This window comes from Herpailurus yagouaroundi, unplaced genomic scaffold (genome assembly GCF_014898765.1).
Source record: "Herpailurus yagouaroundi ecotype Mexico unplaced genomic scaffold, PumYag 185, whole genome shotgun sequence".
Classification (NCBI taxonomy): Eukaryota; Metazoa; Chordata; class Mammalia; order Carnivora; family Felidae; genus Herpailurus; species Herpailurus yagouaroundi.
In genome coordinates, this window is record NW_024412416.1 from 4,027,612 (window position 1) to 4,041,145 (window position 13,534).

Sequence of the window (13,534 nt, forward strand, 5' to 3'; positions counted from 1 at the left end):
TGTGGGTAAGGGCTGCGGTGGGGGCGGAGGGGGGTGGTGGCAAGTGAATTGTGGGTAAGGGCCGGGGTTGGAGGGGGGGCAAGTGAATTGTGGGTAAGGACCGGGGTTGGAGAAAGGGGGCAAGTGAGTTGTGGGTAAGGGCTGGGGGTTGGGGGGGGCAAGTGAATTGTGGGTAAGGGCCCGGTTGGGGGCGAGCTACTCTATCTCCATATTTCCCTGTCTTTGCTTAGTGCCACTCTGGATGGCCCTGTCCCCCTGTGACTCCTCAGTGACCTTCACCCCCCTGTGTGGCCAGAGAGCTGTCCAGGTCATCAGCCTCCTAAAAGCGGGGTGATGGGTACAGCTGGTGCCGTCCTAAAAGACATTTTGAGGTTTGACACTTTTCTTTTGTCTCCTCTACGTTTTTTCTCTTTTTGTGTGTGTTTATAATGCATGTATTGACCCGTGTAAGTACATATTTCTATATGCCCTGTCTCAAGGTTGACTTGATTCTTTTCCTCTTTTTGCACATTTTAGGGATCCTTCCCCTCCCATCCCAGGCCCTGTGGTCCTGGCCTGTACGTCCGTATTGCGTCTCAGATGCTCTGGGTTTTTAGCTACAACTCCTCTTCAGTTAATTCTCACCCTTGCGTTTGCCCCTCCGTCCTGGTGTGCCGCACCTTCCAAAGTGACCGCTAGTTTATCTGCGGGACCATCGAGCCCAGAAGTGGGCAAGGGGATCTCCCCTCAGGAGACTGGCTCTGTGGCTTGACAGTAATAGCTCAGGCTTTGTCTGTTCCTCACCACCACCTTCAAGAGAAGGTACCAGTGCTGCCCATTTTACAGACGGCAAAGTTGAGGCATAAGGAAGTTAGTTAACACGCCTAAGGCTGGTAAGTGGGGAAGCCCAGGTAAGACCCCAGACAGCCCACTCACTTTACTGTGCTCTATTGCTTAACCCCAAGAAGTGAATTTTGTGGTTACAGAGAGGGATACAACAGAGGGAGGAGGTATTCACCAGAGAACAAACAAAATAGCAAGGGCTTGTTTCTTATAAGTCACCTTGGCCCTGGGTAATAGCATCTTCTACTTCAGCATTTGCCAAAACGTGGCCTCTGGAAAACTTCCTTAAGGGTTCATTGTTAATAAATCAATTTTATTTAGAAAATACAGTCCGTTGCATTTACATCTTGGGAGTTTCCTGTCTATACAGACATATTAAAGCTTCCTTTAAAAAAAAAAAAAAGGACTAGTAAAGAAATCTATTTCACTCAGTTTAGTCCAAACCTGTGGAGCACGGAAACCTTTCCTGCATCACACCTGTTGACGTTCCACGGAAACACCGCTTTGTGTAAACTTTCTGGAGTGAAGATAAACACAAAATTTCTGACATAGCTTCCTTGTAACTTCTTTGTTTTCGGTTTTTTTTTTTTTTTAACATTTATTCATTTATGAGTGGGCAGCAGAGGGGCAGAGAGAGAGGGAAAATTTGTTGTAATGAAAACAAAACCTTCTGGGCTTCATTAACAGGAAGACACCTCTGAATTTCTAGCCTGTTGTGCCCTAACCCGCTCTGACTCACTGTACCCAGGAGTGGTTGTGGGAGAGGGTGGTCCTGTCTCTGTGATGCTCGTGGGCCAGGAGGCCCACCGGAGCCACTCCAATGTGAAGGAGCCTCCCAGGCTTGGTCCGGCGGGCGTGTGTCAGGAGGGCCCCGAGGTGAAATTTCAGCTGTGACGATATGGTCGGTGTCCAATGTCCCCCTCTGTAAACACTGACCTCAGATTTGGTAGATACGAGCTTTCCGACTTCTTTCCGTGCGATGACCCAGCTGGAGCTAAAGGTGGACTGTGATGTCACCAGCTGTCTGTGGTCAGCCCCTAATTAACACCTGGCCTGACCACCTGGCTCTTTTGTTCTAAATTAGGACTAGGTCTCACTGTCCTCCCTCAACTATGGGGAACCAAGCCAGAGGACGGAGCTGCCAGAGCTTGGGATCGTGCAAGGCCTCGGCACAGAGGAAGAAATGAGAGGCGGCGTATGGGCCCTGCGTATAGGATGTCGGAAGAGGAAGGCCCGAGCGTTTAGAAGCACCAGGCCCACGGGAGTCTTGGGGACTAGCAGCCTTGGGAAGGTTCTGGAAAGCAGCCTACAGCTCTGAATAGCTCTTGGGAGCATAAAGTAAGTCTGGCTGGGAGCCTTTACCTTCACAGCCCCAGGCGGCTAGGCTGGCCCCACCTTGCTGGTGGAACATTCTAGTTCATTCTTCCCAAATTTGTCTTTCATAAGAATCATGCCAGGCACTATTAACTATGCAGATTCCCAGACCCCACCCCAGAAGTACTGATTCGATCTCTTTAATGGATGCTCTGAGTGATCTCTGTGATGAGCCAAGTTTGGGGAAACACTCTTTTCTTTGTTCAAGGAGTCTCAGGAATAATGGGCTTGTCCATCTCTCCAGGTGCTTTTGTTGGCTGTCTCAGAAGAGAGGACAGGCTCTTTCCTCCTCCTCCTCATCTTCTTCGGAGGTCTTGGACACATAGACCGTTGGCCAGGGCCAGGTCATAGCTTAATGTAGGGATTCATCTAGAATAAACTTCTGTATGTTTTCTACCTCTTTGGGAGTCAGTCTTCCCCTTCTTGTCTTAGTAAGAAGTAATTTCACTTATTAAAATTAAAAAAAAATTTTTTTTAACGTTAATTTATTATTGAGAGACAGAGAGAGACAGAGCATGAGCAGGGGAGGGGCAGAGAGAGGAGGAGACCCAGAATCCCAAGCAGACTCCAGGCTCCCAGCTGTCAGCACAGAGCCCGACGCGGGGCTCGAACTCACAAACTGCAAGATCATGACCTGAGCTGAAGTTGGATGCTTAATCGACTGAACCACCCAGGCGCCCATATTTATTAAAAAAATTGTTTTAAATTTATTTATGAGACAGAGAGCAAGCCGGGGAGGGGCATAGAGGTGGGGGAGGGGGGACAGAGAATCCCAAGCAGGCTCCATGTTGTTAGCTCAGAGCCCATTGTGGGACTCAAACTCACAAACCTCGAGACCATGACCTGAGTTGAAACAAGAGTCGGACACTTAATCGACTGAGCCATCCAGGTGTCCCAAGAAGTAATTTTGGAAGAGGTGGTTTGGGGCACCTGGGTGGCTCAGTCAGTTAAGCACGTGACTTCAGCTCAGGTCATGATCCCACAGTTCGTGAGTTCAAGCCCTGCATCGGGCTTCGTGCTGACAGCTCAGAACCTGGAGCCTGCTTCGGATTCTGTGTCTCCCTCTCTCTCTGCCCCTCCTCTGCTCGTGCTCTGTCTCTCTCTCTCTCACAGGAATAAATAAAACATTAAAAACATTTTTAGAAAAGATGATTTGATAAGCTATTGGTGCCTGTTTGGGGCCTTTTATATTAAACCTCTTGTCTGTTCTAGTCAGCCAAGAGTATTTATAGAACACATATGTAGAATGAGGAATAAGTCAATTAAACATGTCCCTACTCGCCGGGCATCGAGAAACTTGTTTGGATTTGGAGTAACAGAAAAGTTCTGGAGATGGATAGTGGTGATGGTTGTACGACCTTGTGGATGTACTTAATTTCACCGAAGCTGTAGACCTAAACGTGATTAAAACAGATGTTATGTTACATATATTTGCCACAATTCGGGGGTAAAAAAAAAAAAAAAGCCCCAACCTGTTCAAGAGACCATATACCCAAGAGCCACCAAAAAAGGCATTTACAAAGCAATAAACCAGCAAATGTACAGAAGTGGATTTAAAGGGATACTTGAGTGAAGAAAGCCAAACACTCAGGCAGCTTTCGTGCTGGTTTTGAAGGAATCACGATCCTGGGGGACAGCACAGGTGAAAGAGGTCACAGGGAATAGAAGGCAAACTTTTAAAGGGGAGCGTCTGTGAGGAGGCAGCCCGCACACCACCCCCCCCCCCCAGGCTGGGTGAGGGACATGTTTGCGGTGAGTGACAGAGTGAGGAATGACCCTGACACTTCTTGCTTCTAGTGAGTAGAGAGGCATGGTCTTGATTGGAAGGGATTTTCTGCTCTTTGGTATTACAACGCTGACTTAGGGGAAGGAAACGCTGGGACCCCCCCCCCCCCCCGCCGCCTCCGGGGGCTGAGCTGTTGGAGAGATGGTTAGAAATGGCCAGAAGAGGGGTTCTCACTCATCTCTGCACCAACTGCCGGCTCATACTTCTCTGCCCTGAGCCGCATGGGAAAGAGCCGGAGGTGGGGCCTGGCATAGAAGCCAGCTCCCGCTGGGGAGCCCAGCCCAGGCAAGGGCTGGAACCCAGAGCCAAAACCCGCCGGGCAGCTGATGAGAAACAGGTGGCTTTCAGGAACAGTGTTACTTGCCAGGAGGACCCCAGATTTGCAGGGGGGCCTCACTTAGAACAACCGGTGGGTGAGCCGAGCTTTATTGGAGGCAGAGGTGCTGGGACCCAGGGCCGCTGTGGCCTCCCCGAGGGGGCTGGGGTGTGGGGGGGGGGGACTAGGAGTGGGGCTGGGTGTCTGATAAGCTGCCATGCCAGCCGAGCCATCTGTGGCTAGTCTGGCGCGTAGTAGGCGTTCGGTATCTATTTGCTACACTTGAAATGGATTGAAAACTCACTCGTTTCTATTTTGTAGGATTTTGCTTTTTGTTTGTTTTTGTTTTGTTCTTCATTTTCTACTAAAGCGTTTCTTTTTTTAAAAAACTTAAGATATTTGTTTTTTTTTTTTAAGGTTTATCTATTTTTGAGAGAGAGGAAGAGAGAGAGTGCAAGCGGTGGAGGGGCAGAGAGAGAGGGAGACACAGAATCTGAAGCAGGCTCCAGGCTCGGAGCTGCCAGCACAGAACAGGGCTCGAACCCACGAACCGCGAGATCATGACCTGAACTGAAGTCAGATGCTTAACCAACTGGGCAGCCCAGGCACCCCGAAAGGTTTTTGTTTTTTTTTTTAAGTTTATTTATTTATTTGAGAGAGCGAGTGCCAGCAAGCGTGAGTGGGGAAGGAGCAGAGAGAGAAAGAGGGAGAATCCCAAGCAGGCTCCGCGCTGGCAGCACGGAGCCCAACGTGGGGCTGAAATCACGAGATCATGACCTGAGCCCAACCAAGAGCTGGGTGCTTAACCAACGGAGCCAGCCAGGTGCCCCCCGCAAAAGAATTTTAAGATACTAGACTCAGCTAAATCAAGCTAAAGGTGGGGGGGGGGGGTCGGTCCACATCTAGAACAGCTGGCCCCCTGGGTGCTCAGGGCCACTCTTTCAGGCTCCAGGCTCCCCTCCCTCCCCTGGTGATGCCACCTGCCGTCCTCAGCCCCAGCTCTGCCCCACCGGCTCAGTGTGCTCCTCCTGGGGTCCTCTGGGTTCGGCTCTCGAGTTCCCCTTCCTTGTTCCCTGCCTGCAGCATCCTGCTTCTCAGCGGGTCCAAAATTGCCCCGACCCTCTCTCCTCTCTGCTGCCCGCCTCCCTCCGGGCTTCCATGTGCCCTCGAGAGCCATCGCCATCTGCATGATGTCTCCAGTTAGAAACCTTTTCAACTCACCCTGTCTTGTTGAGTCGGCTCTGAAGGCTGGCCCCACCTGTCTGAGCCTGCCCACCCCAGCTCTCCTGGACGTACAAACGGGCGCCCGTCAGGCTGTCAGGGGCTCCACGGGGCAGCTGTGGGCTTCGGGATTCATTCCTTCTGTCCTGTGCTCAGAGCAGGCGCTGAGCCCCACAAACTCCTTGGGTTTCTTAGTTCCCCTCCGGAGCCCTAAGTCTCAAGAAAGCCCAACCAGTGACCCAGTTCCCGCACCCCGGGGCTCTGTGTGCCACGTATCTACGCCCTCTTCGGGCACCTGAGGCTCAGAGCAGTGGTTCCCAGCCTTGGCTGCACGGTGGGATCACCTGGGGAGTTGACAGGATTACCGATGCCTGGGCACCACCCAGGCCGATTAAATCCTCCTCTCTGGAGGTGGGGCACTGGCGTTGGCCTTTTGTCAAGGCTCTCTAGGTGATTGTAATCTTCAGGCAAGGTTGAGAACGACCAGTTTGCAACATATATTTCCACTCTTTTTTTTTTTTTTTTTTTTAATTTTTGCAGCTCAATTCTGGGACTATGGGTTGAATTGTTGGGGAATTTACTAATTTCTTGGAATATATGCATGTGGGACCAGAGCTGGGAAGAGAGCTTACCTAAGAACAGAGCACAGTCAGAGCAAGGAAGACCCGGGAGGGATCCCGCCCTTGAAGGCCACTCTCTTCTTTTTTTTTGAAGATCACTCTTACGGGGAGACTCACTTGCGAATTCATCCCAAAGGACAGTAAGGTGACAGGGTGCTCGCTCCTGGCAGCGAGGCAGCACAGCCTGGACAGCCCTGGGGCGCTTGCAGCTGGCTGGGCTGCCCAGCGGGTCATTTCCAGCTGTGCCTCTCGTGGCTGAACTCTGCTGGGAGGCAGCCAGGGAGGTCCGGCCTCTCCTCAAGGCTGTTGGGCTGTTGGATGACCGGCCCTCCGCCCAGACCCGCAAGCGCTCCGTGGTCTCTCGTTTCGGGCTCCTATCCCTTACTGGAGGCCGATACACACACCTCCCCTCCTGCCCCAGCCTCGGCTGAACCCGCCCAACTTGGATCCTAACAAAATTCTGCCCTTAATCTCTGCTTCTCTAGCCCATTCTCCCCGCTGCTGCCAGAGCATCTAAGATGCTAATCTGACCATGCTCCAAAACTTGGATTTGCTTCCCGCGGCCTTCAGAATCAAGTTCAAACTCCGTAATGTGTCCCTAAGATCTTTCCCAGCGTGGTCCCAACCTCCCTCTCATGCCTGGCCACTTCCTACCACACACTACTGAGCCAACCACATGGACATTGCTGTCATTCCCCATGTGGGTCACGCTCTTGTGCTGGTCTATTTGCAGGAACTGGCCTCCTCTCCCATACATCCTTCAAGATCCAGCTGTGATGTCTCTCTTTTGAAGCTGAAGCCAGGCAAAGTCCGTATTTCATGAACTTTATTTATACCTCGGTCACACTATAGTTTGCTTATTAGGTTGTCTGAGGACACAGCCTGGCTTGGAATAGGTGCTCAGTTAAGGTTCAGTGATTGAATGAATGCTTTCAGAACCCCCAGCAGCAGCTAGGACGGACCGACTGAGGAGGGCCCTGGGTGGGACTGCTGGCAATCAGTTCCAGCTCGCCTTCCTAAGGGCAGGTCCTCGGCTCGACTGGAAACAAGGGTCGGGCCTGGTGGTCCCACGTCCATCTGGTGTCATCTTAAAGAGATAGCCTGTAGTCTTCTGTGACCCTCAGGTGCCCCGCAGAAGAATCCTGAAGCTATGGGGAGTTTGGGACACAGGGTTGCAAAGTGTTACTGGGCAGGAAACACGTGAGCTGTTTCCATACAGTTTCAGAATCCCCAAACCAATGCTAAATTTTAGTGTGTTGACTATATAAATAGCACTATAGCAGTATTAATTCAGTGACAATAAAGAATGAAAATTTCTCCCCGGTTCCACCATGATAGCTAGTCAATATAATGGTACTTGCAATGTATTAAGAAGGTACTATTCCAGGGGCTGAGCTAAGCACTTTACATGTAGTATCTCATTTAAGCTTTCAAAAGACTTGATTCTGAAGATTCAGGGAGCAAGCTAAGATCTGGTGAGGTCTCCTCACCTTACAGGGGAGTCAACAGAGAGGTTGGAGCTTGCCCACCAGCACAGAGATGGTCAGCGGCAGAGCCGGGACGCAGCCCGGGTCTGTCTGACTCCGATGTTGTGTTTTTACCCCATATTCCTTCTGCTGCCCCGTGAACCAGACTTTTCATTTTCTGTACCTCCAGGCCTTCTCCCTACACACAAATAAATAGCTTTCGCCTAACCAGAGTCCCAACACAGTGAGTATGGGAACATAGATTACTCTACTTAACTTTATATCAAAATCTACACCCAGTCCCTCACCAAGTCCTCCTGAGCCTACCTCCAAATACATGTCTGATCTGTAACTCACCTTCCTTCACCTCTGCCCTGACCTTTTGTCTGGGCTTTGTGTGAGAGCCTCTTAACCAGTCTCCGTATTTTTACTCTTGCCCCCTTCTTATCTCTCCTCCCAGTAACCAGAGGAATGTTTAAAATAATATAAACCAGGGGCGCCTGGGTGACTCAGTCGGTTGAGTGTCCAACTTCGGCTCAGGTCATGATCTCACGGTTTGTGAGTTCGAGCCCCACATCGGGCTCTGTGCTGACAGTTCGGAGCCTGGAGCCTGCTTCGGATTCTGTGTCTCCCTCTCTCTCTCTGCCCCTCCCCTGCTCACACACTCTGTCTCTCAAAACTAAATAAACATTTAAAAAAATTAAAGAAAACAAATGTAAACCGGATCCTAGCATTCCCCACCTGCCAGTGCATTTGGGCAAATCCCAAATCCTTAGCCAGGCCTCCGTGCCCGGTGCTCGTCTCCCAGCTCATCTCGTGCCTCACGAAACTCACACCATCCTAACCACACTGACCTTGCAGCTCCGGGGAACTTCCTGGGTCTTGTCCACCTCAGTGCCTTTGACACTCCTCTGCCTGGGACCTCTTGCTCCCACGCCATCCCTGGTCAGTGCCCCTCCAAAGAGACCATTCCTACCCACGCTTCTCAACCTAAATTAGGACTCTTTTATTCACACAGATCACAGCTTATGTTGTGTGATTATTTGTCATATGTCTTCCACTCGATGTTCTAGTTCCGCGACAGAAGGACTGTGTCTCTTTGGCTGAGCACTTACTCTCTCCCTCATGTCCAGCTCAGCATCAGAGACACGGTAGGTGATCAGTATTTGCAGAATACGTGTTTTTCTATGTTACTATATGGTCTCCACAAACATAATCTAGTGGTTGTGTAACACCTGACAGATATCCATTTAACTAATGGCTTTAATGAAACGTTTGTTTCCTACGTCAAGAGCTGACCTTTCGTGGTCAGAAGAAAACAAAATGTTTGAGGTCCCTGCATCAGCAATATATAGCACCATATACATGTACACAGTAAACCTAATCTTGCTGTTGAAAGAGAAATATATATAGATTGCAGGTTTTTGAAATCAGCGTGGTCGGTTGTGAACAGCGCTGCTTTTCAAAATAGAACAGAAGGGAAAACGGTGAACGCTTTGCAGGTGAGGGGGTAAGAATTGTTCTGTGTAACTTCCATACATATACAGAAGTCGCGTTTCCATTTTATGAGCTCTGCTTGCGCACCTCTCACGCACGGCCGGTGGCGAGACGGCACGCGGGCTTTGGTCTACGGGAGACTCCCAGGGCTGCTTTCTTTTTCAATAAACGTTTTCATTCTGGACCAGTTTTAGATTTACAGAAAAGCGGCAAAGACAGTGCCGAGGTCCTTGGGTGCCTCTCACCTGAGTGTCCCCCGTTGTCAGGGTCTTACGTCGCCACGGGGCGTGTGCCACGAGGAACCGACGAGTGCCTTGTCAGTAACCGAACTCCAGATTTTAGTTTTTCTTCTTTCTCTTCCGGGACCGAATCTAGGATCTCGTATGCATTCAGTCGTCTTGTCTCCTGGGTCTCCTCTGCTCTGTGACAGTCTCTCAGTCTTTGTTTATCATGACCTTGATGGAGGAGCACTGGTCAGGTATTATGTAGAATGTTCCTCGTTGTGGATTTGTCTGGCGTGTTTCTCATGATCCGACTGGGGCGATGGGTGTAGGGGAAGAAACATCACACAGGGGAAGTACACGCCTCCTCAACACCCCGTCAGAGGGCACGTGATACCAGAGTGGCTCATCACTGGTGATGTTAACCTGCACCACTTGGTCAAGAAAGTGGTTTCTCCACTGTAAAGTTACCATTTTCCCCTGTCCATACTTTATTCCTATTTGTTTAAAATTTACTTACCTATTTTGAGACAGAGAGAGAGAGAGAGAGAGAGAGAGATCATGAACAGGGGAGGAGCAGAGAGATAGGGAGAGAGAACGAATCCCAAGCAGGTGACAGCCCAGAGCCCCGACGCAGGGCTCCAACTCACAAACTGAGATCATGACAGGAGTCGAAGTCAAGAGTCAGATACTTAACCGACTGAGCCACCCAGGCACCCACCCCCATACTCTATTCTTTAGAGACAAATCACTAAGACCTACTCTCAGGGAGTGGGGGAGTGGGGGGTGTTGAACTCTGCCTCTTGGAAGGGAAGTATCTCCACATCTTATTTGGAATTCTTCTGTACAGAGGATTTGCCTCTTTTCCACTTATTGAACAATTTCTTTACATATGGACTCGTGTATATTCGTTTCTTATGTTGCGTTATAGTCCTATACAGGGTCCTTTATTTTATTGTTCAAATCGTTCCAACTCTGGCCATCAGAAGCTCTTTCCTGTGTCCCTCTAACATGCCTCCATCCTTTTGTTTTTTGAGCCTTCCTGACTTCCTGGTGCACCAACACGTTCTAGCACATCTTGTATTTTCCCTGCCCCAGACCACAGCCAGCCATCTCTCCAGGAGCTGGCACCTGACAGACGGGAGGCCAGAGCCGTGGAACGTCACCCTCTCAGGCTCAGAGGGTGCAAAGTGCTTTTCTGCCAAGGAGGCTTGGGGCGGGGGGGGGGGGGGTGTAGGCAACACAGAGGAAGGGTGTGTTTCCTTACTTCCTCAGCCCTCTGCACCTATAGCTCTCTGGTGAGCCACCCACGGTTGTCTCATCTGCCCTGGTGAGAGTGCAAAACCTTCTCGGACGGACTGTCCGTGCCGGGTGGTCAGATTCTGGAAGCCTCTGCTGCCACACGGACTGGCGGGAGTCCCAGGTGCCCGAGTCTGTGCCGGTCAAGGTTTGGTTTCCCAGACTTCCGGGGGCATCTCCGCACCGCCCACTCCCAACTCTGGATCCACTGACTCTGATCCTTTGACTCTCCCAAGGCTCACGTTCCACAGCTGGCTTCCCCGCACCTTCCCTCGCTCGTGCATGTTCAGTAGGTGTCCTTGGTTCTCTGAGCAGAATGGAACCTCAACCGCCATCAGTTTTCTGCCCTAGACCCTCTTCTCCTCTCTAAGGCTCACACCTCTGCCTGGGGCTGGAGTCTCATGCCCCCTCCCTGGCTCCTCATGCTCAGCCTAAAAGGAAGGACACTCGAGTCTCCTGGCCTCGTCTCAGCCTCCAGCCGGCAAGGAGTCTCTCTCCCCCCTTCTTCACATCAGTCCTCTTGCCGAAGAGACTTGCTCAATCCTTTTCCTCGACAACTGGGGCTGCACAGAGCATGTTGCTGGGAGATTTTTCACAGAAAAGGGGTGACTATTGATTCTGATGAAGCAGGAGGCACTGGTAGGGACCCTGAGGGGCCCCACGCTCGGGCAGATCCCACAATGACAAAGTGCTCCTGCTGGGGGCCACCCCAGGAAGCTTACACACGGCTCTGGGGACCTCAGAAGGTTCCCAAGAGGCAGCATCCAATCTGGGCCTGGAGTTGGGGGCTGGAGGAGAGGGGGGAAGGCACTCCTCGCAGGTCCCCACGGGGTGGCCTCTCAAAGCTGGTGGAAAGGAGGGGCAGCTGTTTCCAGATCTTGTCTGATCCACACGTTTCCTCTTCCCCCCCGCCCCTCACCCTGTAGCGAGTGCCTTTGTCCAGAGAGATGGGCATTTTACTCATGGGGTCTTTATTTATATCTTTAATTTTATTTTAGTAGGTTCCATGCCCAATGCGGGGCTTGAACTCATGACACTGAGATTAGGACCTGAGCTGAGCTCAAGAGTGGGACCCTCAACCAACTGAGCCACCCAGATGCCCCTACTCATGGAGTGTTTAGCCTCACGTGGGCTCACACCTCCAGCAGTGCCCTGCTTCCCACTGTCTGTGGGAAGCAGCCCAAGTGATTCAGCAGCCCCACCTGTCTTGCCTCACTGCATCTCCCTGGGGTAATGCGGGTGTGCCCTTCCCATCAGCGGAACAAAAAGAAAGTCTTCTTCAGGATTTGGGAGACTGCTTGGCCCCACCGCGCCGTGAATCTGTCTTCTGATACTCCGACCCCAGCTAAGCTGACCTCTGCCATTCATTCCCCTATGCTGACTTCTCCCTTTGACGCTGCTGAGGGCAACCCCACCCCCATCCCCCTCATCCCACCCCCCACCCCCACCCCCCAGCCCATCTTTGGAATTCAGCTCCGGATAGAGTGAGAGATTCGTTTCCTCCCAGACCAAGTACCAGCCCTGGCTTTAAACAGACTCACTTGTGCTTGCAGACTCTGGCAAATTTTGTGTGTCTGTGGCCTGGCTTATGCTAATTCATTCATTCAACAGGTATTCACGGAGGACTTTCAGGCACAGCTCTGAGCACTGGAGATACAACGATGAGCAAAAAGATACGGCTTCATAGAGTTTGCAGATGTGCCTGGGAGAACAGATATTAAACTGATAATTTCACAAATATTTGTTACAAATAATAAGTGCAATAAAGAAAAAGGATGGGTGTTCAGTTTGTCTAGGGCATTAAGTAAAGTTTCCACAGAGAAGTGACAGTTTAACTGAGATCTGAAGAATGAGTAGGAATTGACTAGAGGCGACAGACACAGGAGAGGAGAAAATCTTCCCAGATGGCCGTAATAGCATGTGCAAAGGTCCTGAGGCTGAAAGGAGGATGGCCAGTTGGCTAAGGGCAGAAAGGATAATGAGAGAGAAAAGGCTGGAGAGGCAAAATGGGGCAGGGCCTTATAGGCATGTTTAGTGTCTTGGTCTTTATTCCAAGGACAGTGAAAAGGAAGCCAGTGAAGGATTTTAAGAGTGATATGATCAGATTTGTGATTGAGAAAATTACTGACCACAGTATGAATTACAGGGGGTGGGGTGCACCCTGAGGAGACTTGGGGAGTTAGCAGGTAAAGTTGTGGTCCCAGAAGAGGTGAGGGTAGATTTGAGATGGTGACCCTACTTCATATGCTTGTTCCTTTACTCCCCCCTCACCCCCCACCCCCACCCCCCCGCTGTCCTCAGATGGCAGGCTTATGTGGGCAGTGTGTTCTCAGCAGAAGATGATCTGGTGGGAGGCCCTCGGGGGATGGAGGTTAGTTTAGTCCCAGTGCCAGCCTTTAGTAGGGAATCAGGACACGATGTGTGGAAAGGGGATTAAGAGACTGCTCGTCTTTAAACTCCTCTTTTGCCATCTCCATTTCCCTTAATCTAAGAATAAAACCAAGCTTAACTAAGCCTCCTTAAAAGCTATTACACTGTAATTGGAAGCCCTGTCCCACCTTCACGCTGGGAAGAGCCCAGAACACCTGCTGCAGGTGCCGGATCCTCCCCGCCACGTTGGCTTTCCGGAATTTCATGGCAGCGGGTACCCTGAGCCACCCAGCCTGGCAATGGACGGCAACGCCAAGGTGGGCTTCCAGGAGGGGCGTGGCCGTGCCCATCTCTGATTCTGGAGATCTGAGCTCTGATCTGAATACGTGACCTTGCGCAACTCACTTCCCCTCCCGCGGCCTCAGTTCCCTCATCCGCAATCGCAGGGTGGGCCCAAAGTCCCTCCGGCTGCGAGCGGGGCTCTGGGTCGGACCGGCGGGATGCTCGCTGCGGGCACTGCGCCGAGCGCCCGGGGCGCGCCC

General features: G+C 51.3%; 1 protein-coding gene and 1 long non-coding RNA gene across 7 annotated transcripts in view; both read left to right on the forward strand.

Moving 5' to 3' along the window:
* Nucleotides 1-2,742, forward strand: part of LOC121042324 (uncharacterized) — a 6,034-nt gene extending 3,292 nt beyond the window's left edge. For 2 of the 5 annotated variants that reach the window (XR_005796113.1, XR_005796112.1), the window contains 3 exons: nucleotides 231-371; nucleotides 1,907-2,160; nucleotides 2,695-2,742. This is a non-coding gene — a long non-coding RNA (uncharacterized LOC121042324). Of the gene's footprint in view, nucleotides 1-230; nucleotides 873-1,906; nucleotides 2,161-2,440; nucleotides 2,597-2,694 lie in introns of those variants that run through there. The other 3 variants (XR_005796115.1, XR_005796114.1, XR_005796116.1) reach the window with 3 other exon arrangements.
* Nucleotides 2,743-9,470: 6,728 nt separating this feature from the next.
* Nucleotides 9,471-13,534, forward strand: part of HOMER2 (homer scaffold protein 2) — a 106,752-nt gene continuing 102,688 nt past the window's right edge. For both annotated transcript variants that reach the window (XM_040493526.1, XM_040493527.1), the window contains exon 1: nucleotides 9,471-9,580. In XM_040493526.1, the coding sequence (XP_040349460.1) occupies nucleotides 9,486-9,580 (95 nt within the window). In that variant the 5' untranslated portion in view covers nucleotides 9,471-9,485. The remainder of the gene's footprint in view (nucleotides 9,581-13,534) is intronic.